This window comes from Cygnus olor, chromosome 28 (assembly GCF_009769625.2).
Source record: "Cygnus olor isolate bCygOlo1 chromosome 28, bCygOlo1.pri.v2, whole genome shotgun sequence".
Lineage (NCBI taxonomy): Eukaryota > Metazoa > Chordata > Aves > Anseriformes > Anatidae > Cygnus > Cygnus olor.
The window spans coordinates 993,059-1,019,777 of NC_049196.1; the positions used below are offsets into that span (position 1 = coordinate 993,059).

At 67.0% G+C, this 26,719-nt stretch overlaps 3 protein-coding genes and 1 long non-coding RNA gene across 5 annotated transcripts; 1 reads left to right on the forward strand and 3 right to left on the reverse strand.

Moving 5' to 3' along the window:
* Positions 1-2,296: 2,296 nt before the first annotated feature.
* BOLA1 (bolA family member 1) lies at positions 2,297-4,907 on the forward strand. Its single transcript, XM_040538955.1, has 2 exons — positions 2,297-2,417; positions 3,450-4,907. The coding sequence occupies exon 2, from the start codon at positions 3,517-3,519 to the stop codon at positions 3,871-3,873; it is 357 nt and encodes a 118-aa protein (XP_040394889.1). The 5' UTR covers positions 2,297-2,417; positions 3,450-3,516; the 3' UTR covers positions 3,874-4,907.
* Positions 4,908-6,206: 1,299 nt separating this feature from the next.
* SV2A (synaptic vesicle glycoprotein 2A) lies at positions 6,207-16,645 on the reverse strand. 2 transcript variants are annotated; one of them, XM_040538910.1, is made up of 13 exons: positions 16,476-16,645; positions 12,134-12,730; positions 10,341-10,521; positions 10,059-10,210; positions 9,835-9,968; positions 9,613-9,702; positions 9,309-9,419; positions 9,141-9,229; positions 8,549-8,713; positions 8,325-8,458; positions 8,030-8,233; positions 7,091-7,250; positions 6,207-6,451 (listed from the first exon to the last, which is right to left on the reverse strand). In XM_040538910.1, exons 2-13 carry the CDS (start codon positions 12,711-12,713, stop codon positions 6,268-6,270), a joined length of 2,184 nt encoding a protein of 727 aa, XP_040394844.1. In that variant the 5' UTR covers positions 12,714-12,730; positions 16,476-16,645; the 3' UTR covers positions 6,207-6,267. The 2 variants fall into 2 exon arrangements, with proteins under 2 accessions (XP_040394844.1, XP_040394843.1); XM_040538909.1 differs by having other exon boundaries at positions 12,134-12,882; positions 16,476-16,638.
* Positions 16,646-18,256: 1,611 nt separating this feature from the next.
* Positions 18,257-19,590, reverse strand: LOC121060829. The gene is made up of 2 exons (XR_005814935.1): positions 19,314-19,590; positions 18,257-19,200 (listed from the first exon to the last, which is right to left on the reverse strand). It is a non-coding gene; the product is annotated as an uncharacterized LOC121060829 (long non-coding RNA).
* Positions 19,591-21,340: 1,750 nt separating this feature from the next.
* SF3B4 (splicing factor 3b subunit 4) lies at positions 21,341-26,691 on the reverse strand. Its single transcript, XM_040538923.1, has 6 exons — positions 26,414-26,691; positions 26,089-26,217; positions 24,646-25,188; positions 24,098-24,292; positions 22,606-22,776; positions 21,341-21,867 (listed from the first exon to the last, which is right to left on the reverse strand). Exons 1-6 carry the CDS (start codon positions 26,445-26,447, stop codon positions 21,683-21,685), a joined length of 1,257 nt encoding a protein of 418 aa, XP_040394857.1. The 5' UTR covers positions 26,448-26,691; the 3' UTR covers positions 21,341-21,682.
* Positions 26,692-26,719: the final 28 nt, after the last annotated feature.

Genomic DNA, 26,719 nt, shown 5'->3' on the forward strand with positions numbered 1-26,719 from the left:
CCCCGGAGCCGGGAGCGCCCGGGATGGGGAAGGAGCCCCGGGACTGCGGGGGGGGGGGGGGGGGGGGCGGCGGAGCCCCGCACCCCGGTAAAGGGACCTGGGGTGGGGGGGAGGAGGCCCGGGGAAAGCGGCGGAGCGAGCCGGGAGAGGACGGGAAGGAGGGGACGGAGTGCGGCGGGGATGGAGGGATGGGGAAGGACTGGCGGAGGAGGAGGAGGAGAAAGAGAAAAGTTCCTTCCCCTCCCCGCCGCCGAGCGGGGGCTGCCCGGGAGGGTCCGCGGGGGGGGGGGCGGGCGGCGGAGGGGAGGAGGAGGGGGGGGGGGGTCCCGGCTCCGGGGGGGGGAGGGGGGGGCGGCTCCCCGGGGGGGGGGGTGGAAGGGGGGGGGGTCCCGGCTCCCCCCCGTTAAAGGGGGGGGGGGGGGGGGGAGACGGACCCGGGGGGGGCCCGGAGCGGCGGTCGCTGCCCCTCGCCGCTGCCGCCCCGGGCTGCCCCCAGGCCGGTCACCGCCCCACGGGGCGGGACGGGGCGGGACGGGGAGGGGGCTGCGTGGGAGGGGGGGGGGCGTGGGGGGGCTGTCTGTGTGTCTGTCTGTCTGTCTGTCTGTCCGGCCGTGTGCACGCGTTGCCGGGCGCTGGGCGGCTCCCTGTGCGCGTGTCCGCGGGCAGCCCACACGTGGGCACGGCGCTGGGTGCCCGGAGCCCCCCCGGTAACGGCGTGAAAGTTGGGGGGGGGGGGGGGGTCGGGGGGAGGAAATGTGCTCGCGTGGGTGCGTGGCACGCGTGGGGAGGGCAGCGGGGTGGGGAGGGGGGTCGGGGTGTGCCACGGGGGGGGTGTACAGCGAGCGCACGGAGTGGGCAGGGGGCGTGCGCGACCCCACGGGAGAGCACGGACACGCGTGGGTGCGCGCCCCCTCCCCAACCCGGTGCGGGTCACGTGACGCCGCCCCCAGCCCGCGCCCCGCCGCCGTTCCCGCGGGCGCCACCCCGTGCCGCTCCATATAAGGGCACAGGGGGCGGGGCCTGCACCAGCCCGCTCCCCCTCCCGTCCTCGGAGAGCCGGCGCGGCGGAGCCAATCAGCGCCGAGGGGGCGGGGCGATGCGGGAGGGGGGGCGCGGCCCAGAGCACAGGGGGCGGGGCCTCTGGGAGGGGGCGGGGCTTGGGCGGGCGCTGGGTTGAGGGGCGGGGGCGACCCCAGGAGGGGCGGGGGGGGTCCCAGGGGGGAGAGGGCACCGGGACCGGGCTGGGGGGGCTGGGTACGGACCCCAGGGGTGGGTGGGGAAGGGGCCAGGGCCGGGGGGTGCCGGGGTTGGGGGTCAGGGGGGCACCGGCATCATAAATCCCCCCCCACCCCGGCTGTCTTTTGGGTAAAATTCACGAGATTTTAGCTCCTGACAGCAGCGGGGGCACGTGGCGGGGACAGCGGTGCTGGGCGGACGGGGTCAGCGCCACCAAAAAAGAAGGAAAACAACAAATTTCCTGGCACGAGGGCGTGGTGGCAGCCAGGGGACACCGGAGGGGACACCGGACGGCCTCTGCGGCTCGGGGCGCCAGCGGCGGGTCGGAGCCGGCAGCAGGGTGGGCCGGGCCCTGATTTATGGCCACCGGGCCGCGATTTAGGGCCACCGGGCCCTGATTTATGGCCACCAGGCCACGATTTAGGGCCACCGGGCCCAGATTTATGGCCACCGCGCTGGGGAAGGCCAGGCAGGAAGGCCGGGGGTGGCGGTGACCGGGGTCAATGGCGTGACGTCCTGCCGGCGTGGCACCCCCCCGGGGTCACATCCCACAGGCGTCAAATCCCACTGGGGGGGTCACACCCCACTGGGGTCACACCCCCCCCATGTCCCGTCCCCCCAGTGTCCCACCCTACTCATGTCACGCTCCCTCTGGTGTCACACCCCACTCGTGTCCCCACCCCACTCGTGTCCCACCACCCTGGTGTCACCCCCCCATCCCCACCCCACTCGTGTCCCAACACCCCATGTCCCACCCCACCCCCGTGTCCCACCCCACTCTTGTCCCCATCCCACTCGTGCCCCACCCCCCTGTGTCCCACTCCCTTGGTGTCACCCCCCTGTCCCCACCCCACTCGTGTCCCCACCCCACTCGTGTCCCGCCCCCCCGTGTCCCACCCCCCCCAGTCTCCCGCACCCCAGGTGTCACCTCCCCGTCCCCACCCCCCTCGGGCCCCCCCCCCCCCCCGGGTATCAGCCCCCCCCACCCCCCCCGTGGGGCCGCCAGCACCCGTGGGTGCCCCCCGTGTCCCCTGCCCCCTCCGCGGACTCCCGGGGAGGGGGGGCCGCAAGGCCTTCTGGGAGCTGTAGTTCCGCCGGGGGCACGTGACGGGGCGGAGGGGGGCGGGGGGACTCCATTTCCCATCGTGCCCAGCGGCGGAGCGCAGCCGGAGCGGAGCTCGGTGAGGGGGCGGGGGGGCGGGCGTGGGACCCCCTGCGCTGCACGCGGGGGTGGGGGGGAGCCCCGAAAAGCCAGAGACCCCCCCAAAAGAAGCCAGAGAACCCCCCCAGCGCCCCTTGCTGCCGCCCTCGTCATTGGGGCTGATTCTAAAAGGCCCCCCCCCCCCCAAAAAACCCTCACCGTGCCCAAGCGCCCCCCCTACGACCCCGTGTCCCCCCCCTTCAGTCCCCCATAAACGGGGTCTGGTCCTGCAGGGCCCCCCCAAAACCCCCCATAACTCCCCGCGCAACCCCGCATCCCCCCTTCCTGCCCCCCATTTAAAACCCTCGCCCCCCCCCCCCCTTCTACCACCCCCGTTTCTAGGGTCTGATCCTACAGAGCCCCCCCAAAACTCCTTATCTCCCCCCCCCGCTCCCCTTTCCTGCCACCCCCATTTATAGGGTCTGCTCCTGCAGAGCCCCCCCAAAACTCTGCATTGCCCCCCCACAACCCCTCATCCCCCCCTTCCTGCCCCCCCATTTATAGGCTCTGATCTGACAGAGCCCCCCCAGGCCTCCCCATCCCCATATCCCCAACCCTATATCCCCCCTCCCTGCCCCCCCCCCAATTATAGGGTCTGGACCTGCAGAACGCCCCCCAAACCTCCCCATCCCCAACCCCCCCCCACAAAACCCCGCACCCCCCTTCCTGTCCCCCATTTATAGGCTCTGATCCGACAGAGCCCCCCCACCCCCCCATCCCCATATCCCCAACCCTATATCCCCCCTCCCTGCCCCCTCCACTTATAGGGTCTGATCCTACAGAGCCCCCCCGAACCTCCCCATCCCCAACTTCCCCCTCCCCAACCCTATATCTCCCCTTCCTACCCCCCCATTCCTAGGCTCTGACCCTCCAGAGCCCCCCCAACCCCCCCCACCCCCATATCCCCAACCCCATATCCCCCCTCCCTACCTCCCCTAATTATAGGGTCGGGACCCTCAGACCCCCCCCCCCTCCTTCTAACCCCCCCCCCCTCCCCATTTCTCTCTTGCAGACCCCCCACCCCCACCCCCGGATGCCGCGTCCCCCCCCTGACCGCCGCGGGCCGGGCCCTGTCGGCCATGGCCGAGCGCCCGCTGGCCAGCGCCATCCGCGCCAAGCTGGATGCGGCCCTGCAACCCAGCCACCTGCAGGTCCTGGACGAGAGCCCCCGGCACGGCGGCCCCCCCGGAGCCGAAACCCATTTCGCCGTGGTGGTGGTGAGCGGGCGCTTCGCCGGGCTGAGCCCCCTGCAGCGGCACCGCCTGGTCCACGCCGCGCTCAGCGCCGAGCTCGCCGGCCCCCTGCACGCCCTCGCCATCGTCGCCAGGACCCCCGAGCAGTGGGAAGCCGACCCCCGCGTCCCCCCCCGGCCCCCTTGCCTGGGGGGGTCCAAGCACGAGCGGCGCGGGGCCGCCGTAGACGCTACTTCGGCGTGATGCTGCGCCCCGGCGCGTTTTTGGGGGTATTTTGGCCATTTTAGGTGTTGTTTTTTTTTTGTTTGTTTGGTTTTTTTGGCCCGTTTTTAGGGTATGGCTGAGGTGTGGGTTTGGGGGCACGGCTTTTGGGGTGACCCCCACCCCCAGCCCGGCCCCCAGCCGTCGCTGCTCCTTCCCGTCGAACCGCTCCCAAATCTGGGGGAAATTTGGGGGATTTGGGGGATTTTCTCGATGTCGTCTTCAAGGCGTTCACCTCTTTGGGCCCCCCGCCCCCATGCGTCCGCCCCCCCCCCCCCACCGCATCGCGTCCCGCCTCCCACCCCGACCCCAAAAATAAACAGCTCCTGGCTCCTCATCCGAAGCGGCTCCGAGAGCACAGCTGGGTGTTATTGGGGTAACACGGCGCGGGGGGGGTCGTCGTGGGGGGGGGGGGGATTTTCCCTTTTTTTTTTGTCGTTCGCGTGCTTTTCGTCGTGTGGTTTTTTGTTTTTTTTTTTTTAATTCTTTACAAACATCTAAAAACTACAGCACGGCACGACTGCGTACGGACAGAACTATGGATGTGCTCGGAAAAAAGACCAGCTACACCGAAGGAGGACGGGGAGGAAGAGGAGGAGGAGGAAGAGCAGGAGGAGGAAGATGAGGAAGAGGAGGAGGAGGACGGCACTCGGACGAGATGAAGCACGCGCCGCTCGCTTGCTCAGAGGGGCGGGGGCCCGCTGGGGGGGCCGCCGGGGGGGCCTCCCAAGTGCTTTTTGCATAGACCTCAGCCTCTGGTCCTTGGGGGGGGGGAGGCTGAGCCTCCCGGGGTGCCCACGGTGGGGGGGGGGGGGGGGGGGGCACAGCCCCGGCACCCCCCCACCCCTCAATTTTTGGGGGTCCCGCTTTTTTGGGCGCCGCCGTTGTGCTTTGCGAACTGCTGGGCTGGGGGCTTGTGCTCTGGGCTGGGGGAGACGGGGGTTTTTTTTGGGGGGGGGGGCGGGAACGGCCCTCCCCCCCTTTTAAATGCCCCCCGCCCCCCACCGTTCCCTTTTAAAAGCCTAAGGAAGGAAAATTTGAAAAAAAAAAAAAAAAAAAACGTAGGAAAAAAAGGAAGCAGCAGGTTGGGGGGGTGCAGGTGACCCCCCCCCCCACGCTGCAGCCACACATCCCGCACCCCAAAATGCAGCCGTGCCCCCCTCCTACACCGAGGGGTGGGGGGAATTGCATCGCTGGGGGGGCCACGTTTGTCCATCTTCCCCCTGCAAATCCACCCCCCCCCCCCCCAGGAATGGGGCCGGGGCTGCGGGGGCGCAGACCCCAGATTCATCACCGGCACCCCAAATTGGACAAGGGGGGGGGTCCGGGGGGGCTTTGCTGCGCCGGGAGGTGCGAGGTGCTGGGCACCCCGGGTGCTGGGCTCAGCGCGGGGCTCTGCACCCCAAAATTGGGCTCTGGATCCCAAAATGGGGCTCTGCACCCCAAAGTGCAGGGCTCTGCACCCCAAAATGGGGCTCTGCACCCCAAAGTGCAGGGCTCTGCACCCCGAAATGGGGCTCTGCACCCCAAAAAGAGCGGGGCACGCTGAAGCACTGCGCACCCCAAGGCGCCGTGCACCCCAAAGCGCCGTGCACCCCAAAGAATCGTGTGCTTTAAGGTGGTGTGCACCCTAAAACGCCGTGCGCCCCGAGGGGCTGAGCACCCCAACACGCTGTGCACCCCCCCGAGGGGCTGAGCACCCCAACGGGCTGAGCACCCTCACGTGCCGTTCACCCCGAGGTGTTGAGCACCCCGAGGTGCTGAGCACCCTAAATGTTGAGCACCCCAATGTGCCATGCACCCCAAGGGGCTGAGCACCCCAAGGTGCTGAGCTCCCCAATATTCCCAGCCTCAGCCATGGGGGGAAACTGAGTCACGGCGCTCCCCCCCCCCCCCCCCCCCAGCCCCGCAGCAGAGCCGAGGGCCGAGCCTTCCTCCTCCTCCTCTTCCTCCTCTCTCCCCAGCCCAGCAGGGATTTGGGGGGGGGGGGCACGGGGGCCTCTCCCCCAGCCCCACGAGGCCGGGGTGACCCCGACCCCCTGCCCTCGCCCCCCCCCACGGCCCCCGCCGAGCGAGCAGCTTTGCACAGACGGGGTGACACCGAGAAAAGAAATGGAGGGGGGGGGGGGAACGGGCTTGGATTTTTTTTGGGGGGGGGCAGGAAAAGGTGTTGGGGTTGGGGGGGGGGGGGCAAGTGCAAATGAAAGAAAAAAAATCCCAAATGCTCCAAGAAGACGTTTCACAGTGTCTAACGAGACTAAGCCCCCCCCCGGAGAGGGGGCAAGGAGGGGAGCCGGGATGGGGGGGGGGGGCGATATAGGGCTGGGGGGGGGTTGGGGGGGGGGGGGTCCTCTCCCCGTGTGCCCCCCCCCCCCCTCACTGCAACACTTGCCCGCGGGTCTCCGGCAATTTCAAGGCGAGGGAGCTGCCGAGGGCCAGGGCGGTGGAGGCCAGGAGGATGGGCACAGCTTTCGTGATGCCCACGAAGGAGGTGAAGATGCTGATGCCCAGCACGGCCGCCAGCTTGCACAGGGCGTTGAGGAAGCCGAACGCCGTCGTCCTGCGGGGAAACGGGGGGGGGGGGGGGGGGAGTTAATTGGGGGGGGGGGTCCCCATCCAGCACAACCCCAAGGGTTTTGGCCCCTTGCGCCCTGCGCCCAAAAGTTTGCACCTGGACCCCAAAAACCTCGCAAACTGGACCCAAAAACCTCATACCTGGCACCCAAAACCTCGCACCTGGACCTGAAAAACCTCGTATCCGACACCCAAAACCTCGCACCTGGACACAAAACCTTGCACCCAGCACCCAAAAACCTTGTACCCAGCACCCAAAAACCTTGTACCCAGTACCCAAAAACCTCGTACCCGGCACCCAAATCTTCGCACCTGACACCCAAAAACTTCATACCCAGCACCCAAAAACCTCATACCTGGCACCCAAAACCTCGCACCTGGACCTGAAAAACCTCGTATCCGACACCCAAAACCTTGCACCTGGACCCAAAACCTTGCACCCAGCACCCAAAAACCTTGTACCCAGCACCCAAAAACCTCATACCCGGCACCCAAATCTTCGCACCTGACACCCAAAAACCTCATACCTGGACCCAAATCCTTGCACCTGGACCCTAAATCTCACCCCTGGCACCCCACGTCCCGCAGCCCAGCACCCCAGCACCTTGCGCCCAGCACCCCGCACCTCTTGTCGGAGGGGTAGAGCTCCACGGTGAGCACGTCGAGGGCGTTCCAGGAGGCGATGCTGACGCCACCGAAGAGGCAGAGCAGCGCGATCATCGCCGACTCGCTGTTGCCGAAGGAGAGGAAGAAGCAGCTCACGCAGGACATCACGCTGGAGCCGGCTGCGGGGGGGGAACAGCGTCAGGGCCGGGGGCACCTCGCGCATCCCCCCCCCCCCCCCCGGTGGGGGAGAGTCACAGAATCACCGAATTGTAGGGGTTGGAAGGGACCTCCAGAGACCACGGGGTCCAACCCCCCCGCCAAAGCAGGTTCCCTACAGCAGGCTGTCCAGGGAGGCGTCCAGACGGGCCTCGAATATCTCCAGAGAAGGAGACCCCACAACCTCCCTGGGCAGCCTGTCCCGGTGCTCCGTCACCCTCACCACGAAGAAGTTGGTGCGGAACTTCCTGGGCTCCATTTTGTGGCCACTGCCCCTTGTCCTGTCCCCACAGACCACTGAAAAGAGGTTGGCCAAATCCCTCTGCCTCCCACACCTCCGGTATTTATACACATCGATGAGGTCCCCTCTCAGTCTTCTCTTCCCAAGGCTGACCAGACTCAGGTCTCTCAGCCTCTCCTCCCAGGGGAGATGCTCCAGGCCCGGTATCATCTTTGTGGCCCTCCGCTGGCCTCTTTCCAGGAGATCCCTGTCGTTTTTGTGCCACGGAGCCCACAGCTGGACACAGTACCTCCAGGTGAGGCCTGACCAGGGCAGAGCAGAGGGGGAGGATCACCTCCCTTGACCTGCTGGCCACGCTCCTTTTAATGCCCGCCAAGATCCCGTTGGCCTTGTTGGCCACCACGCTGGCTCACGGCCAACCTGCCGCCCACCAGGACCCCCAGGACACCGAGACACCGAGGCGGAGGGGTGGTGGTGGGGGGGGGGGGGGGGGGTGCCCACCCAGCATGCGGAGGCGGCCGATCTTGTCCATGAGCAGGGCCGAGACGATGTTGCCGGGGAGCACGGCCAGGGTGCCCAGGAAGCTGACGAAGTAGATCATGTAGGCGTTGTTGTCGTCGCTGAAGTCCAGCTGGCAGCCCTCCTTGTTGTGCAGGAAGGTGCTGTTCACCACCCGGCTGTTGATGAACTTGTACTCGAAGAGATCTGCGGGGACCCAGAGGGGCTGTTGGGGGGGGGGGGGTGGCGAGCATCGAGGTGGGTGGGGGGTGGCTATATCACCCCGTCCCCCTCCTACCGGTGTTGTAGAAGACGGTGGAGATGAAGGTGCAGTTCTTGAAGAAGGTGTTGCTGGAGGTGATGTCCTCGAAGTAGCACTCCTCGAACAGCGAGTCCTCGAACGTCACCGACTTCATCTTCAGGCCGATGAACCTGGGGAGGGGCAAAAGGGGAGGGGGTAAAGGGCTCGCTGCCGTCCACCGAGCCCCCGCCCCGGCTCCCCCGTCCCCGCCGGCCACGCACTTGTCGTTGAAGTACTCCCCGCCCTGGTGGATCTGGTTCTCCAGGGTGAAGTTGAAGGTGAAGTGCCGGACCTTCTCGCGGGTGAAGAGCTTGGTGCGCGAGGCGTACTCGATGTTCTGCAGGTGCTTTATCATGTCCGGGAACCACACCGTCAGCCCGTAGTAGCTGCGGGGCGAGAGGGACTGAACCTGGCCGCCACGAACCCAGCCCTGTTCCCATGCCACCAGCCCTGGCCCCATGCCACCAGCCCCATATCACCGTCCCCGTCCCCGTGCCACCATCCCCGCCCCCTGCCACCATCCCCATGCCCATGTCACCATCCCCGTCCCCGTGCCACCATCCTTGTCCCCATGCCACCATCCCCGTCCCTGTGCCACCGTCTCCATCCCTGTGCCACCACCTCCATCCCTGTGCCACCATCCCCACCCCTGTGCCATGATCCCCATGCCCATGCCACCATCCCTGTCCACATGCCACCATCCCCAGCCCCGTGCCACCATCCCCATGCCACCAGGTGCCCCCACCCATGGGTGCCACCCCCCTTTCCCACCCCAGGGGTGACCCAGCCCCCCTCCCCGTGCCCCAGCCCCACCTGAAGGACATGGTGAACCACACGGCCATCATCATCAGCGTGATGCGGCGGTACTCGGGCGCGAAGCACTGCTGGAAGTTGCTCCAAACCTACGGGGACGGGAGGGGAGGTGACGAGGGGACACCACAGGGGACCAGGGCCACCCCCCGGCGCAGGATCCGGCCCCACCTGCTGCGAGAGGTTGAGGAATCGGACGAGCCAGCGCCGGTACCACGTGCCGGTGTCCGACTGGATCTCGATGAGTTCGTCCTCCCGCTTGATGGTCTTGATGTGGGTGACCTGCGGGTGCGGGGGACGGTCTGGGCACGGTGGCCTTGGCCATGATCCCAGCTCGCGGGTGAGCCCCGTCCCCACCTCGTGCCTCAGTTTCCCCACCCGCTGACGCGGGGCTGCCCCCCCCTCCGGGGGCTGCTTTTCCTGGAGGTGGCAGCTGGTGGGTGAGGGGGTGGGTACGGGGCAGGGGGGCCCTTACCGAAAAGACCCTCTCGGGGTGGCCCTTGGCCCTCATGTTGGTGTCGTGGACCTGCTTCAGCACCATCCAGGCCTCGTCGTGTTTGCCGTTCTGCAACACAGAGCCCGGGCTCACCCTGGGACCAATCCTGCCCCGGTCCGCCCCCCCCCATCCCCGGCACCCATTCGGGGGGGACCCTGCCGGCACCCCCAGCCCCAGCGCCCCCTCCCCAGCTCCAGTCACCTCCAGGAAGAAGCGGGGGCTCTCGGGCATGGTGGTGAGAGCCCCGATGGCGAAGACGGAGGGGAAGGCGCAGACCAGGACGAAGACCCTCCAGCTGTGGAACTGGTACGCGGAGCCCATCTGGAAGCTCCAGCCTGCGGGGACGGGACGGGACGGGGGGCATGGAGGTGGCGCCGAGCCCCGGCAAGCCTCGCGGCGAGCGCGGCGAGCGCCGGTGCCCTTACCGTAGTGGGGGATGATGGCCCAGGCCATGGCGGAGGCGTAGATGCCCCCGATCATCCAGAACATGCAGAGCCAGCTCAGGTGCTCCCCGCGCTTCTCCTGCGCCAGGAACTCGGAGAAGTAGGAGAAGACGATGGGGATGGAGCCGCCGATGCTGGGGACGGAGGCAGAGCGGCATCAGGGGAGGCTGAGGGGGGGGGGGGTTCGGCCTCGCGAGGGAGCGCAGCCCCCCCGGCAGCCCCCCCCCCCCCCCCCCCCCCCCCCACGGCGCCGTGCCCCCTTACCCCACGCCCGAGAGCAGCCTGCAGAAGAGGAAGGTGCCGTAGCCTTGGACGAAGGAGGAGAAGAAGGCGAAGACGCTGTTGACGGAGAGGGAGATGAGGAGGCACTGCCGTCGGCCCAGGCGGTCGGCCAGCCCGCCCCACAGGAAGGCGCCCACCATCATGCCCAGGTACACGATGAGCCCTGGGGGGGGGGGGGGGACGGGGATGGGGGGGGGGGACAGCAGTGTCAGCCCCACACACCGAGGGGCCCCCAGCACTGGCGGTGCTTGGGACAAGGACTCAGTACTGGGGGGTCCTGGGGTGCTGAGGGGATGCACGGGGCAGAGATCCCCCCCAGCATCAACCCAGAGACCCCCCCCCCCCCCCCCACTGTCTGCGTCCAGCCCCCCCCCTCCTCCTCCTGCCCTGAGTTTGCCAGGTCTGGGCGGGGGGGGGGGGCACACAATAACACTCGGAATTTGGGCTGCATCGGGCACCATGGGGGGGGGGGGAGGGGGGGGGGCGCGCCGCAGTGCGGCCAACGCAGCCGCCTGCAGCCCCCCCAGAGCGCTCAGCGTCTCCTTATCAGCCCCAAGCAGGGGCAGGGAGATAAGCCGGGGGCTGGGGGGGGCCACGAGGCACTGCCCGGCTGCACAGCGACACTCGCCCCCACCTGGCTGCTGCCCCCCGCCCCCCCCTCCATTTTCCCAGCTGGGACCAGTGTGGGACTGGGAGGAGGAGGATGGAGGGAGCTGGATGCCCAGAGGGCTCCTGTGCCCCCCCCCCGTGTCCCCAAATCTCCTGTGCCCCCCCCACATTGCCCTCTGTCCCCCACGTACCCACGTCTCCCCCTGCCCTGCCATCTCCCCCCTTATCTTCGCGTCCCCACCGTGTCCCCTGTACCCTTCGTATCTCCCGTGTCCCCCCCCTCCCCGAGTCCCGCTTGTCCTTCAGGGGGAAGGACACGCACTTCCTGGGCCCCATCCACCCCACAGCCTCTCACATCTCCTATGTGCCCCAAATCCCCCCAAATCCCCCCCCATCCCCGTCTCTCTCCCTGCCCTTCCATATCCCTCCCCCTGCTCCCGTTCTCCTCCCTGCCCCCGTGTCCCCTATGTGCCACGTCCCCCCACATCCCCCACCTGCAGATGTCCCCCATGTCCCCTCTGCCTCTCCACGTCCCCACGGTGTTCCTCCATGTCCCCTGTCTGCTCGTGTCCCCCCCATAACCTCGTGTCCTTCCCCCTCCCCCATCTGCTCGTGTGCCCCCATAGCCCTCCATGACCCCGACCTGCTCACATCCCCCCATCTCAGGTGTCCCTCCATGTCCCCTTATCTGCTCGTGTCCCCCATAACCCATGTCCCCCTCCATGTCCCCCATATCCCACGTGCCTCTCCACGCCCCCCTACCTTCTCATGTCCCCCAAACCCCATGTCCCCCTGTCTGCTCATGTCCCCCATAGCCCACATCCCCAGTAACCCGTCCCCCTCTCTGCTCATGTTCCCCATGCCCCCTCTCCCCGTGTCCCTCTACCTGCTCATGTCCCCCATATCCCCGTGTCCCCCAATGTCCCCTTATCTGCTCACATCCCCCATATCCCATGTGCCCCAAACCCCATGTCCCCCTCTCTGTTCACGTCCCCCATACCCCCTCTCCCCCTCCGTGTCCCCCTACCTGCCCATGTCCCCCATATCCCAGTGTCCCTCCCTGTCCCCTTACCTCCTCACCTCCCCCAAACCCCACGTCCCCCCACGTCCCCTCCCTGCTCCCGTCCCCCCGTCTCTCTCCCCCAAGCCCCCCGCCCCAGGCTCACCCAGCATGCCCTTGTTGGAGTCGGAGAGGCACATGTCCTTCTCGGCGCTGGGCAGCACGAAGCCCACCACGAAGACCTCCACGCCGTCGGCCATGAGGGCCAGTCCCAGGACGAAGTAGAGGGTCCACTGGAAGCGGCCGTGGCCGCACTCCTGCAGGATCAGCTCGTACTGCTGCGCCAGCTCCTCCTTGTCCTTCCGCCGCTGCCCCTCGGTGTCGTCGAAGGCGCCCGCGGCCGCCTCGGCCCCCAGCCGCTCCCCGGCTTTCATCGAGTCGTGCCGGGGGATGCCCTGGTACTCGCCCTCGTAGATCTCGTCCTCCTCATCGTGGCCCTCGGTGGCATCGCTGGAGGCCCCCTCCTCCTCGTTGGCCCCCTCGCCCCCCCGGTAGTAGCCGTCCTGCGGCGGGTAGTCTTCGTCGTCCTCCTCCTCCTCGAAGCGGGTGTAGGAGCGCTTGGTGTACTCGTCCTGCATGCGGTCCATGCCCTTGCTCACCTTCTTGGCCGCGTGCTTCTTCACCTCCTTGGCGATGTCCTTGGCGCCCCGGATGAACGCCGTCCGGTCTCGGAAGCTCTCATCCATGGTGCCGGTGGGCTGGGCTGAGACACCAGTGCGGGACTGAGGGGGGGGTTCTGCGTCAGGGCTGCGCCCTCACGCCCGTGGTCGGCAGTGGGGTGTTTGGGGCCGGGCGGCGGCGCCGCCACCCATCCACGTGGCAAAGGCTGGGAGGGGGCGCGGGGGAGCCCCGGACCTGGGGAGGCCAGACACAAGCGGTGCCCGCGTTAGGTTGGGAACAGCCCCGCACGTCCCCTCCAGGGGGGGACAGCTCAATTTGCAGCACTTTTCCCCTGGCTCGGATGGAGACGGGAGGGTTTGGGGCACCTCTGCCCCACGGCGAGGCTGCAGGGACCTGGGCGCAGCGAGAGCGGGACCAGGAGAGCCCAGCTTGGGGCCCGGAACCCGCAGCAGGGCACAGGGTGGGGAAGCAGCAATATGTCAGGACATCCACGGGATGCCACCTCTCAGAGCGCCCCCTCTCCACGCTCATTCGGAGGAGCGAAGCTCTCACAGACACCTACGTTTCGGTAGCATTTACGCACCCATTGACCTCGTTGGAACCCAAGGTGGATCCCCCAGCGCCCAAAAATGTGGCTGAGCACAGGCTACGGGGCTTGTTCGCCTCGGTCTCTTCTCCCCAAGCACTGGCACCTCCCAGCCTTGTGGCAGCGGCCCCAGGGTCAGCCCCGGTTAGGCGATGCCCCCCCCAGGAGCAGCGGGGGACACACGTTAGGGTCTGCGGGACCCCGCGAGCTTCATTTCCACAGCACCTCGGGGCCGGGATCACAAAATAAAGAAACGCGGGCGAGAAGGCAGCGCAGTGCGCGGGAGGTAGGTTTGATGCGGTGAGAGGGAGAATGGACCCACACAGGAAAATGGGCGAGCCGAAAGCCAACGGGGCCACCTCTCCCCTGCCTCGACGGCCCCCCACAGGGGACCCCGGTGGGGATGGGGGATCCCTGATTGGGACGGGCCCCACAGGGGGGATCCTGGCAGCGATTGGGATGAGGAGGAAGCAGATGGGCCCCACAGCCCCTCCAAGCACCCACTGACAGCCCAGGGTCCCCAGGCCATGGGACCCCCCCGAATCCCTCCCGCTGGTCCCCAGCAGCCCATTGACAAAAAAGGCGGCGCCACCTCCTCAATGGGGCCGGGCAGGTGGGGCTGGGCCGGGAACCAATCAGCTCCGGGGGGCGTGGCCACCCCACCGGCATCAATGGGGCTGGAGGGGGCACGGCCCAGCCGTTCGGCCAATCAGCTTCAGGGGGTGTGGCCACGCACCTGCCCTCCCCCGGCTCATGGCACCCATGGGGCGAGGGGGTCACGGGATGGGGACCTGGGGGGGGGACCCTGGGGACGGGGACCTGGGGAGAGGACCCTGGGGACAGGGACCTGGGGATGTGGACATGGGGACGGGGACCTGGGGATGGGGACCCTGGGGACGGGGACCCCGGGGCTCTGCGGGCCCCAGCAGGGCGCGTGGTGCCCCCCCAGGGGGTAGGGTCCCGGTGCCAGCGAGGGCTTGGGAAATCCCTGCCCATCTCCGGGGGGGGCACCCAACCCACATCCCACCTCGCCCTCAAGGGACAGGGGACAAGGAGGCCGGGGGACATCGGGGACATCGCCGCCACCAGGCCGCAGGCAGCGCTTCCCCGGCGGGTTCAGCCAGGATTGCAAGTCACCGCCAAGAACCAGGCCACCAGCGGGCCCTCACCAGGTGCCGAAACCATCCCGATCCCTCGGGAAGGGCAGGACGGAGAGGCACCGGCACCACGCAGCCTGTGCCGCCACCTGCCCCACGGGGACCACAAGGGGAACCAGCCCCCAAAGTCCACGGGGGTCCCCAAAACCACCCAGGGCAGCCCCAGTGCTTGGCATCGGTGCCCCAGTTTGGCAATCCCCGGCATGGTGCCGAATGAGGTTTCAGGTGGGGGGCCCTGGGAGGGGTCCCCAGCTCCGATCCAGGTGCCCAAAGCTCGCCGCGGTGGCAGAGGTGGCGCCGGGGACCACGTGCCCAAGGCCACGTTCCCCGGGGAGGCTTCCAGAAGGGATTTGGCTGCGGGTTGTGCTTCATCAGCGCCTTCGGCCAAAGCCCTATCCCCGTGCTGCCATCCTGGTGGGAGCCAGGCGCCCCAGACCCACCCCCCCCCCAACCCCACAAGAGCTCAGCCCAGCGCATGACAGGGACAGACCCCCAGACACCAGTGGGTACGGGCACTGCTGGCCCTGCTGAGGGGCCCGTCACGACCCCCCCCCCCCCCGCCCCAAATTCCTATTTTTACCCCCGGCAGCACAAAGCCGCCGGGCAGCAGCGGCCACGCGCGGACAGCACCGCAGAAGTTGAGCCGCGGGGAGAGGGACGCAGCCGTCAGCGCGTGTCTGTCCCCCCCCCCCGCCCCGCACCCCCCTCCCCGAGAGAGGGGGGACAGGGCACGGCGGGGAGCTAAAATTAGCCCTTCCAAAATAGACGGGGCCGTCAGCAGCGCTCCCCCCGGGGTGGGCGCCCACGCCGGCTCTGCGCAGGCACCCGGGGACGGTGCGGTGCCGGCGCTGCGGCACGCCGCGGCCACCCCCCCCCCCCCGAGCCGATTTCTGAATGAAGCCGGGCAGGGACCTCCAGGCAGCGTCAATTCCCTCGTACGCCCGCCGCCCTCTCCTCCCCGGCTTGGTGGGGAGCAAAAACCCAGCCCGGGGAGCCCCCGCTGCCCTCCTCGGGTTAAATCCTGGGGGCTCCCGAAGCCGCTGGAAGGAGCCGAGCCGTGGCCTTGGCAGCGCCAAGGTCATTTTGCCCCCGCGGGGCTGCCCTGCGGTGCCTCCCCGTGCGGCACGGTGACACGGCCCGCGCCGTGTTTACGCCGTCAGGGAGCTGGCAAAGGGCGAGGGGAGCAGAAGGGAGGCCGAGCACCCGGCGGGGAGGACGGGGCCGCCTGCGTGCACCAAGGTCACTGCTCGGCTCCGCGCCGGAGGAGCCGCTCGGCACGAGCCGGGGAGCCTCGAGCAGCCGAGCCGCCGCCGCGCAGGCTTTCAAGATGAGGGGTTTGATCTCACGAGGCAGCCAGAAGGCACGCACACCGTAGCCAGGAGCCCCGTAGGCAAAATTGGGGGGGCGCAGAAACGCTCTCCTGGCTGCACAAAGGCGCTGCTGGCCCCCTACCCCATCGGTGGCATCAGCCCGAGCGAGCACTGCCAGCCCCGAGCGAGGCTGGGGGGCTCCGGAGCCTTTTCCTCCTGCCAGGTGCGCGATCGGAGCCAGCGATGGCCGCAGCCCTGCCTCGCTGCACACCCCGAGACCCCCCCGGGGGTTCCCACGTCCGGGTCCCCCCCGCAGCCCCCGGCCTTTCTGCAGAACAGCCAGAACATGGCGACAAGGGAGAGGAGTTTGAAATCCACAGGGCCCAAGGTCATTGCCGACCCCCCCCCTTCCCACCCCCAGGGAGCTGAAGCGCTCCCCCCCCCCCCCCCCCCTCAAAACCCGCCGGTGCCCCCAGGAGAAATCTCCATCCCCGCAACGAAATCCCCGCCGGCGGCGATGCCCGGCCATACGGCAGCGCGGCAGGGATGACGAGGGGCTACCAAGCACGCACGTTAAAAAAAAAAAAAAAAAAAAAAAGACAAACCGAAGCTAGAGGCGAGGTTTTTCAGGACAAAATGGCCACAGCCATCGGAAAGGGAAAGCCGAACCCCTCATCCGCCAGCCGGCAACCCCGAGGATGCTCATTAGAAGCAGCGAGGAGAGGAGGAGGAGGGCGATCCCCTTCCCAAAAGCCGTTCCTTTCTCCCCCTTACCTGGTTCAGCCCCGCGCTCCGCTCCAGCCGCGGGAGGATGCTCCGGCAGGGATGTGGCAGGAAAACAGCTCGCGGGTACCAGCGCTAGCGCCGCAGCCTCCGCCACACACGCTGAGCGCTGGGAGAGTCCATTGCAAGAGCCCGGGGAAGGGAGGTGGCGGGGGGGTGGGGGGAGCCGTGCTACAGCAACCGGCGATGCGGGGTGGGGGGGGGGACGGCAGCGGGACTGGGGGGGCTCTCCCCTCTCCTTCGTTTTTACGCCAAGCCGAAGGGAGGGCGACGCTCCACGCCGGCGGGGATGCTCCCGAGGGAGAGGGGTTCCCGTGCCGGAGCCGGCGGCTGGCGGCTGCTCCGAGGGGATGGAGGTGAAGGGGGGCTGTAACGGGGTGCGAGGAGCTGCCCCCCCCCCCCCCGCCCCGTTTCACCGCGGGGACTCGCAGCGGCGCGGCCGTGACGGCTTCGAGGCGCTCGGACCCTCGATGGCAACCTCCTGCCTCCCACCGCAGCCGCGGTGGAAGGAAAGGCAGCCAGGCAAATCTGAGTCACGTCCTCCTCGGGGGGTGATGGGGGGGGAAATTTCGATTTCTTCCGATTAAATTTTGTCCGCCTGGACGGGCCGGACGCGGCCCTCCCGTCGTGATGCAGCACAAACGCTCCCGACGGTGCTGGGAAGAGCGCGGGGGGGAGGCAGGCAGAGGTGCGGGGTGCCCAAACCCACCCGGGTGAGGGATTTGCCCCGGGGGGAAATCAGCTCTGGAGAGCTCCAGCCCCCCCCCAAACACCACAACCCAGCTCCCTCCTGAGGGACGCGGGGCACAGAGTGCTCGGGGTGCCCAGGAGGGGGTCTCCAGAGTGAGCAGGGCTGGGAGGACCCCAAAAAGCCGTGCCAGGCCCGTTTCCCCCCTGCCCCTTCCCTCGTGCCCCCCGTGCAATGAGCTGGGCAGGCCTCAGCGCCCAGGGCTCGAGCCCCGAAGCCCCCAGCAGCGCCGGGTACGGGGCCAGGGACCAGCGCCCAGCGGGAGCCCGTCCTCCTGCTACGAGAGGCCGAGGAGCTCAGGGTACACGCAAGGCTGGAGGCCAAAACGAGCACGGCGAGGGGCAGAACGAGCGCCCGGCCGGGCTCTGCAGGAGAGGCAAACGGGGGTGGGGAGCAGGGGATTGGGGTCTGCGCACCAGGGCCGATACGAGGAAGGGTTTGGTAAAATCCCCAAAACCAAATGAGCCCCTGTTGGGAATAATCCTGTAACGGAGAAATGGGGCTGAGCCGAGGGGGTCTTCAGCCCAGCCAGGCCCCCGCCGTGCGTGGCTCTGGCAGCGGGGGCTCTCCCGAACCGCGCCGGGCGAGCAGAAACGCTGGGTGAGCGCCGCTCCCTCGGGGCGCCGCGTCCCACCGAGCTCTGACTCATGTGCCGCGCTGTCACCGCGTCCCCGTTCCCCTCCGTGCAGCAGCCGGGAGCTCGCGCTCAGCCCCGAGGCTTCCGCGTGCATGAGCAGAGCGACACGCACTGCAGCAGGGACGGGGGAGCAGCCCTCCCAGCCGCTTCTCTGCGTTTCTCCTTTGCCAGGGCCTAAAAGCTGGGCGCGAGGGGATAAAACCCAAGGTGGGTCCTGGTGGCTGCCCTCAAGAGGACGGGAATGCCACCCCGGGGCACGGCGGCTCTTTATGGGATGCGCTGGTTTCTGTGGGCGTTGGAGTTCTGGCAGCCCCTTCCCACCCAGGCCGGACCAGGGGTATTCCCCACCCTGACAGCCCGCTGGAAGGAGGAGGGAAAAAGAAAAAAAAGCATCTTTTTTTTTTTTTTTTTTTGCCAGGAACAGCTATTAAAATAGAAGCCGTTCCCTCCCCGCACACACACACACACACACACACACACTGCAGAGGCTTAACCAGAGCGGCAGGCGAAGGTGGCGGCGAAACGAAACCCAAGGCTGTGCTGCAAACAGCCCCGGATCAGCGGCAAGGGATCAGCCCCGTGCCGGAGCTCCTGCAGAGACAGCAGCCTGCCGCTTCGCAGGCAGCATCCAGGAGCAGCAGGAAGGAGGCCGGCACTGGGAAGGCGGGTGCTGAGCGCAGCCTCGCAGGAGGCTGGAGCCTCGCAGGAGCCACGCACGCTGCCAAGGTCACCCCGGCGCAGCGAGTGACCGAGCCGCCTCGCTCGTGGCCCGATCGATGGGTGGCAAGCTGCCTCTCCCTGGCGTGATCCTTTTCCCCTCCGGGAACGTTCGTAACCGCGGGAGCCGTCGGGGATTTTGGGCTTTGGTCGCCCAAACGTCGGCAGCGAAATCTCGGCTGTCCTCGGCTCTCTCCAGCCCAGCGCTGCGCCCGGCTCCTTGCGGGCAGGTCGAGCACCCGCGAGCAGTCCCGCTCGGCTCCCTCTCCGTCGCAAGCTAAACCCCACAGCCCTTAAAATTCCCTGCCTTGAGATTTCCTCGCCTACAGAGGTGCTTCTGTGCGCCGCATTAACGAGTCCTCCCCTGCACCCATCACCCGCACCAGGGGGGTTCAGCGCCTGTAATTTGAAGTGCTTAAATTTCAGATTTCAGCTCTTGCATCCACGTTCTCCACGCCTAGAGGCGAGAGCGCTGGGGCTCGGGGTCCATCAGGACAGGCACCAGCGCTCCTTCGGCACGCAGACGACGACAGCGGGGAAGGCAAACGACAGCCCCATGCCTGGGCAGGGCGGTACAAACATCGGGCGCGCTGTCAACAGCGCTCATCAGGCGTCTGTGAAGGAAAAGCACCTCCAGCCCAGCTGCTGGCTGCTCACGAGCAACCGGCAGAGCCCCCCTCGCAGTTTCTGGCCTCTTAACCAGCACCGATTTAGTGCCGATTTACACCTGAGACATTTTCTCCTCCCTCTTCCCAGCTGTTGCTTCGAGGAGCGGAGCTGAAGCCGCTCTCCTCCTCCTCCTCCTCCTCCTGGCGCAGGTGGGGGAGCCGGAGCCACGCGGCGCCGTCGACCTCACCCGAGGGCTTCCCAAGTCAGCCCCAGGCAGCGCAGGCGCTCGGGGGTCCTCCTTCCTCGCCTCCCCGCCGCCCACAGCGGGACGAGGACGTTCGTGGTGCGCTCTTGGTGCGGTTTTAGCAGCGAGCGGCGGAGCGGCTGCAGGCTGGAGGCGAGCCAGCAGCAATTGCGCGGCGAGGCCGAGCTGATGCAATTGTGCCGGGCTCTGGAGCGGTCCGGAGCAGGGACAGCCGAGCCCCGCGGGCAGTTTAATGAAATCACGGTGGTTCTGGGAGTGCCCTGGCGCCTCCGGGTCTGCTGGAGGACCCTGCGCAAGTTACGTTTCCTTCCTCTGGAGCCTGGTGTCCCCTGCAGAAAGCTGGTAACCCTGGCCACAGCTAAGAACCTGGGCTTAGTGGCAGGCTGAGGGCTCCGGCACCCTGCTGCAGGGGGAGGACGGGGTGCTCAGCCTGGTCACGACCAGCCCCCCACAGCCACAAAGCTCCAGGTTTTGAGCTGGGAGCAGTCCTGGAAAGGGTTCACAACGCGACAAGCCTCAAGTCTCCTCTACCGTGGTCCTGAGCTGTCCCCGAGGTTGGGTTTCAGCACATTTACGCAGGAAGCAGCACGAGGATCTCCGGCGACGCCTCACCACCGCTTGTATCACAGCCCCCGACCGAGCACAACTACAGCCCGGCAGAGGGAAGCGCTGAAGAGCTCCTCCAGTTCCTCTCTCAGAGCCTTCAGTGGCTGCTCACGTGCCAAAGGCAACACGAAGCCCGCAGATCAGTTTTGTTGCCTCCCCAGCCTTCCCCATCAGGCTCGGGATCTCTCCGTACCTCACAGGCACTTCCCAAGCGACCCCGCGACGACTAAGAGGAAAAGCACGGCACCGTTCTTGCTCTTTGGCCCACGAGGCTGAACAGAGATGGGAGCTAAAGGTCAACTTTAGCCCTAGGAAGTTAAAACAAAGCAGAAATAAACCGGCAAAGAGTAAAAGCAAGGCTGAAAACAAGACAGCTTCTCTGCAGGAGAAGGAAGAGCCACGGCAGCTCCCCAAGAAGAGTCCCTACAGCCAAAAAACCCCACTCATAATAAACGCTGGTCCCCCATTCGTCTCTCTTGGCTCTTCCCTAAAGCCACAAAAAACTCTAGGACAAATATCTGGAGATACTGGGTCGGGTTTTTTTTTTGGCCTTTAAACCACCTGGGCTTTAGAGCCTCTCACGTAGGAAGCCAGCAACTCCCTGCCTCCAACAGCAGGCTCGGCCGCCTTCCTGCGAGGAGCTCTGCGGCGAGCCGAGCCCCGGCCCTCCTCGCACCTTCCCGACTGCTGGGGAAGGCGCGAAGCTTTCCGCGCACAGACGCCGCTTTTTCCACCTCCCCAGTTACCTGTCTCGCCAGCGCGAAGCCACCGAATTCGTTAGGAGAGGCCAGCTCCGGCGACTCAGCCCCAGGAAGCAGGGAGACAACGCAGGGACCAGGCCTGCTCCACCTCCTGCCCCCCAGGAGACCCGCTTACCCCCCAAATTCCGCTGCCCTCCGGTTAATGTCATCCCCAAACCCGCAGCTGGAATGGTTTCCCGTGGCTGTGAGCAGTATGGACACAGAGATCTCGTTAGGGAAGGGCTCGGGACAGCAGGTCTCACTGCCAAATTTCTTCTCCAAACATCCGGGCCGTTTACCTGGGCGCTCCGGCACAAACATCCAAGGACGCAGCGGGTTTTAAGGCTCGATCGCGCATTTTCTTCGCTGCGGGGGTGCTGGAGCACGTCAGCCAGCAGCAAACAGCCCGGGCGGGGCACGAGATCGGGTGCTCCGGCCCCAATTCAGCACCTCACCAGGACGCAGAGCATCAGCACGAGCGAGGCAAGGGCAGCCGAGCGGTGCCTCGGCCACAAACAAACAGGCAGAGCCTCATCCTGACCCCAGAGGGACAGCCCCCCCTGCTCCTAAAAGGGTTTATTGGTAAACGGGCTTTACATAGGGAAAAAAAAATATATAAATCCTGTTAAAAGTACCTTGAAAAATCTTCCAGGCGGAGATAAAAGGAGGGGGGAGGGAAAAAAATTACCAAAACAAACGCTATAAAAAGAGAAGGGGGAAAGGGATGGGGGAGTAAAAAAAAAAAGAGGGGGGAGCCGCGACAGGGATGGACCCAGCTACGCCTCTTGGGCACAAACGTGTTGGTCCGAGGGGGGACGGAAGTCCGAGGACAGAGAGGGAACGAGCCCCAGCAGGGAGCTTCGGCCGCCGCTGCCTTTAGGGCAGGGGGCCCCTCAAGGGACCGCGTGGGGGCACCCCGGGGGGCCTCTGGGCGGGCCGGGGGGGCAGGGGGACCCTCTGGTAGCCGTAGGGCGGGGGGCGAGGGGGGCCGTTGTAGCCGTGAGGGGGCATCAGCGGAGGGGGGCCGCGCATCCCGTGGTGCGGCATGGGGCCGGGGTGACCTGCGGGGACAGAGCACAGGCGTCAGCACCCGCCCGTCCCGCCCAACCCCCCCCCCCACCCCAACCCCACCCTTGGGTGCCGGCCCCACCCGGTGCCCACTTTTGGGGCAGCCGCCCGCGAAAGCGGAAGGTTGGTGGAAGCCTCCTGGTACCGAGCCGGGGCCTCGGAGGAGGGGTCCTCTCGATACGAGGCTGCCTCGCTGGAGAGAGCACCAAGCAGAGCCGCCCCCGGCTCCTCGGGGCCCAGGCACGGCTTCCCCCCCCCGTGTGTCCCCCGCCCCCAAGGGACGACCCCAAAAACTCCGAATTCAGCGGAGGGCAGCGTCCTTCTGTGCCGTGACGACGGGTTTTACCCAGCCGCCTCTCCCACGTCCCCCGAGCCAGGCAGGTGCCCAGCTCCGAGGGACGCGAGGCTGCCCCCTCGCTCCCCCCCCAAGACCCCCAGCGGGGCTAGAGGACACCGCGGCGCTCAGGAGCCCTCCGTTTTTTGTTTTTTTTTTTTAACTTCCCCGCTTGGGAAATGCGAAGAAGTCCCCCAGGCAGCCCCGTCTCCTGCAGGAGAAGCCCCGCACCACAGGGAACCCGAGGAAAACCCCGGGAAACCCTGCTCAGCGCCGCCAGGTCCCGCCCCGAGGCGCCGCCCCACCAGGAGGCTGCGGCGGAGGGCACTGAAAGTCCCCGACGCGCACGAGCAGCGTGGAAACCCCACGGGCTGCCTCTCGCGGGCGCCCCACTTACCCATGGGCGACCCGAAATGGGGTCCTCGGGGCGGCATTCCCATGGGCGGGGGGCCGGGGTGCGGCATGCCAGGCGGGGGCCGCGGCGGGGGCTGGCCTCCGGAGCCCGGGGGTCCTGGGTGGTGCTGGCCCATGCCGGGGGGTCCGTGGTGCACCTGCATGGGGGGCATTCCTGGGGGGAAAGGGGAGCCCGCGAGGGTCAGAACATCGGGTAAGGGAAGCGCGTAGAGAGCTTTCTGCTACCAAAATGGGAGGGGGGGGGGAGGCAAAAGCTCTCCTCCGACGCGGAGGGCAAGAGTTAAGAGGAAGGGGAGCGGAGGGAACACTGCTTGGAGAGGAAATAAAAGCAAAGCCTTGCCAGCGAGCACGGCGCAGCCCTTAAAAAGGGGGTCAGAGAGAAGCCACCACCCTCGGGGATCTCGGGCAGGACCCTGAGCAACGACCTCAAAACTTGCTCCGCGTGGCCGGGTCCCTCCCACCCTCTTTTTTTTTTTTTTCCTCCCCCCCCTAAGATTTTATCCTTTTTTTTTTTAACCCCTTTAAGAAACCAAAACGCAAATTCTTTTCTCCCGAGGAACCCCGGAGCCCGGCGCAGCTCCGCGGGGAGCGCTCGGCCAGGCCTTCGGTGGGTAATTGGCTGGCTGAAGGCTGGAAAAGCGGCTTGCGGTCGGGGAGGGCGGCAGCCATCTGCTCACCCGCGCGGCCACGCTCGCGCAGAGCGCCCTGATCAGCCCGCGCCGCCGAGCTCCCGGTGCAGGGGCCGCTTGAGAGCGGGCAGGATGAGAAGAAATTAAAGCGGGGATTCTTTTTTTTTTTCTCCTCCTCTTTTTCCTCAACCCGATGCGAATTTCCCCGAATTTCTGCGTTCCGGACCTCAGCCTGGATGCACGCCCTGCTCGCTCCCCGGTACTACGGGGCTAAAAAACGGAAGGGAATCGGAGAAACATTTTGTTCCGGCGTCTCCAATTAGCTCCCGCCTGGCGGAGCTGCAGGCTGCGCCGAGGAGGTTCGCACCTCACGCAGGAATTCGCGCTGGAGGAAAAGGACGACGACTTGGAGCCTCGGCAGCGTCCTCCCAGAACAGCACCAGGGACTTTCGAAGGCTGCGCAGCACCGGACCGTGTCTCCCCGTGCCCGCCTCGAGCTAACCAACGTCCTGACCCGGCTGGATGCCTCCCAGGAGGAATTAGTTCCTAAATTACCTTCCTAAAACCCCGCCGGGCCCTGCTCCGAGCTATTTCCGCACGTTTCAGCCCCGGGGAGCTCAGGCTGCCGCTCAGCAGCTAACCGGGGAACTCCCCCGAGCTCCCTGCCCGCCCTACGACGGCCACGCCACGCTCCCGGAGCACAGCAGCAGTTTTCTCCCCGTTTTACACACGCACAAAGGAAAAAAAAAACCTCGGGGAAGAAACCAGAGGGGGGATTTACGCAGGGCCACCCCGCAGCAGAAGAGGAGTTTGGCTTCCCGAGCCCGGTACCTGCCCGCAGCTTACCTGGGTGGTGCATCCCGCCCGGAGGGAAGGGGTGAGGGTGAGGGGGGTGCCCGCCGCTGGGCGCAGCCCCCGAGGGGGGGCCTGGAGCCCCGGCTCCGGGCGGCATCGGGGGCGGGGGCATGGCAGGAGGCATGCCGGGGGGCATCGCTCCGGGGGGAGGCACCGGCGGGGGGAACGATCCTGGGGGCGGGAGGCCTGCAGAGAGAGAAGCGCAGAGGGTTTGGTTGGGTGCAAGAGGATAAAAAGTTAAAAAGAAAAAAAAAAAAGAACAAAACCAGGCAGTCGGGAAGGAGACTGAACACACAAACGGCCACAGCGACCAGAAAACCCACTGGAGAGAAGCAGGAGCCCAGGATCCGACCGCTCGGCGCTGAGCCGGGTGGGTGCCAGGGACCTGCTGCCCCCCCCCGCCCCCTCCCCAGGGCACTGTGCCGCCAGCCGCAGGCGGGCCGCTTCCACAAACCCCCAGAGGAGCAAGGGAACAGCCCCCAAACCGCCTCGTTCCCGCCCAGCGGGGCGCGGGGACGCGTCCCCTCGGCCGTACCCACCTGGAGGGGTGACCCCGGGGCCCAGCGAGGTGACCACGGGGGTGGGGACCGACGGCGGAGGGGGGGCGTCCGCGAAGAGCTGGTGGGGCCGATCCGCCTGCGAGAGGGGGTTCTGGGCTGCCAGGAGGCGCTCGGCGGCCGAGCCGTGCCGCTCGCCCTTGGAATCCTTTTTGAAGGCGTAGGACACGGTGATGGGGCGGTTGCAGAGGTACTGTCCGTTCATGGCCTCGATGGCGGCGTCGGAGGCGTCGAAGCTGGCGAAGTTGATGAAGGCGTAGCCCTTCGAGTTGCCCGTGTCGGGGTCCCGCATGATCTTGGGCGTCTGCAGGATGACCCCGAAGGCGCTGAAGGTGTCGTACAGCAGCTTCTCGTCGATCTCGGGGTCCAGGTTGCCGATGAAGATGTTGGCCCCCACGTCCAGGTTTTTGTTGTGGGCCGAGGCTTTGTTCACGCGGATCGGCTTCCCGTACAGCTTGATCATGTTCATGATCTTAATGGCGTAATCCGCGTCCTCCTCGCTGAGGAACTCCACGAACCCATAGCCTGCAACGAGGCAGAGGCTTAGGAGGGGGCAGAACCACGGCCCGGCGCCGCTCCCTGCTGCCTCCGAGGGGCTCGCTGCTCCCTGAAGGCTCCAACCCTGCCTGTTTTAGAAACAGAGCCCGAGAGCAGCGATCTGCCCTGCCAACCGTCCACCCCTCACCTCCCTTCACCTCCCTCCAGGGCCTCGATGTCCTTGCAGCGAGGGGCCCAAAGCTGAGCGCAGCCTCACCAGAGCCGAGCGGGGGGGGGGGGGGATGTGCCTGGTGACAGGACGAGGGGGAACGGGCTCAAGTTGCGCCAGGGGAGGTTTAGGTTGGATATTAGGACGAACTTCTTTACCGAAAGGGTTGTTAGGCATTGGAATGGGCAGCCCAGGGAAGTGGTTGAGGCGCCACCCCTGGAGGTCTTTAAAAGACGTTTAGATGGAGAGCTTGGTGACGTGGTTTAGTGGAGGACTCGTTAGCGTTAGGTCAGAGGTTGGACTGGGTGATCTCGGAGGTCTCTGCCAACCCAGATGATGCTGCGACGATCACCTCCCTGCTCCTGCTGCCTGCGCTACTCCTGATACAAGCCAGGGTGGCGTTAGCCTTCTTGGCCACCCGGGCACACCGCGGGCTCACGTTCAGGTGGGCGCTGACCAACACCCCCAGCTCCTTTCCCTCCGCATGGTTTCCAACCACCCTGCCCCCAGCCTGTAGCGTTACATGGGGTTGTTGTGCCCCAACTGCAGCACCCAGCACTGGGCCGTGTTAAACCTCATCCCTTGGCCTCCGCCCCTCGACCCACCGTGCCCAGGGCCCCCTGCAGGCCTCCCTGCCCCCCGGCACAGCCCGGGCACCGCCCGAGGGCCCTCGGCTCCCCGCTCCGGGCCCCCCCGGAGCCCCCCCCGCAGCTCCTCACCTTGGTGCTGCCCGGTGACCCGGTCCTTGGGCATGTGCGTGTTGACCACGGGCCCGGCCTGGAGGAAGAGCTCCCACAGCAGCGGCTCGCTCACCTTCTCGTCCAGGCCCCCCACGTACACGGTGGCATCTGAGGGGGGGGGCAAACACCGAGCGTCCCGTCAGGAGGCGGCGGCCCGCGGCCTCCGGGGCGCTGCAGCTCGGCCTCCCGGGGCCGGAAGCCCTCGAGGGAGACGCAGGAGGGGGAGCTGACGGCGCCGAGACCCCGCCGGCCCCCGCCCGGCCCCCCGCCGCCGCCGCGCACCCCCCCGGCCCCCGCCGCTCACCCTGGTTCCGCTCCGAGATGGGCCCCGCCGCCATCTTGGCCCGCTCTCGCCGCCGGGACGCAAGCTGCGTAGCGCAGCGCAACGTAAGCTGCGTAGCGCAGCGCGGCGCCAGCCGCGTAACGCAACCTGCGTAACGCAACGCCCGGCAATCTACGCAATCTACGTAACGCAGCGCGATGCAACCCGCGTAACGCAGCCTGCGTAACGCAGCGCAACGTAACCTGCGTAACGGTGCAAAATGTGATCTACGTGACGTAATCTACGTAACGCAGCGCGATGTAACCTATGTAACGTAACCTACGTAGC

Excerpts from the sequence above, each read along its gene's own strand:
- BOLA1 (XM_040538955.1), top strand. The coding sequence starts at position 3,517 with ATGGCCGAGCGCCCGCTGGCCAGCGCCATCCGCGCCAAGCTGGATGCG.
- SV2A (XM_040538910.1), bottom strand. The coding sequence starts at position 12,713 with ATGGATGAGAGCTTCCGAGACCGGACGGCGTTCATCCGGGGCGCCAAG. Across the intron at positions 9,969-10,058 it reads GGCCATCATCCCCCACTACG|GCTGGAGCTTCCAGATGGGC; the intron begins GTAAGGGCACCG and ends CCGTCCCCGCAG. Across the intron at positions 8,459-8,548 it reads GGGGAGTACTTCAACGACAA|GTTCATCGGCCTGAAGATGA; the intron begins GTGCGTGGCCGG and ends GCCCCTCCCCAG.
- SF3B4 (XM_040538923.1), bottom strand. The coding sequence starts at position 26,447 with ATGGCGGCGGGGCCCATCTCGGAGCGGAACCAGG. Across the intron at positions 25,189-26,088 it reads GGTCACCGGGCAGCACCAAG|GCTATGGGTTCGTGGAGTTC; the intron begins GTGAGGAGCTGC and ends GCCTCGTTGCAG. Across the intron at positions 24,293-24,645 it reads CCCCGGGGTCACCCCTCCAG|GCCTCCCGCCCCCAGGATCG; the intron begins GTGGGTACGGCC and ends CTCTCTCTGCAG.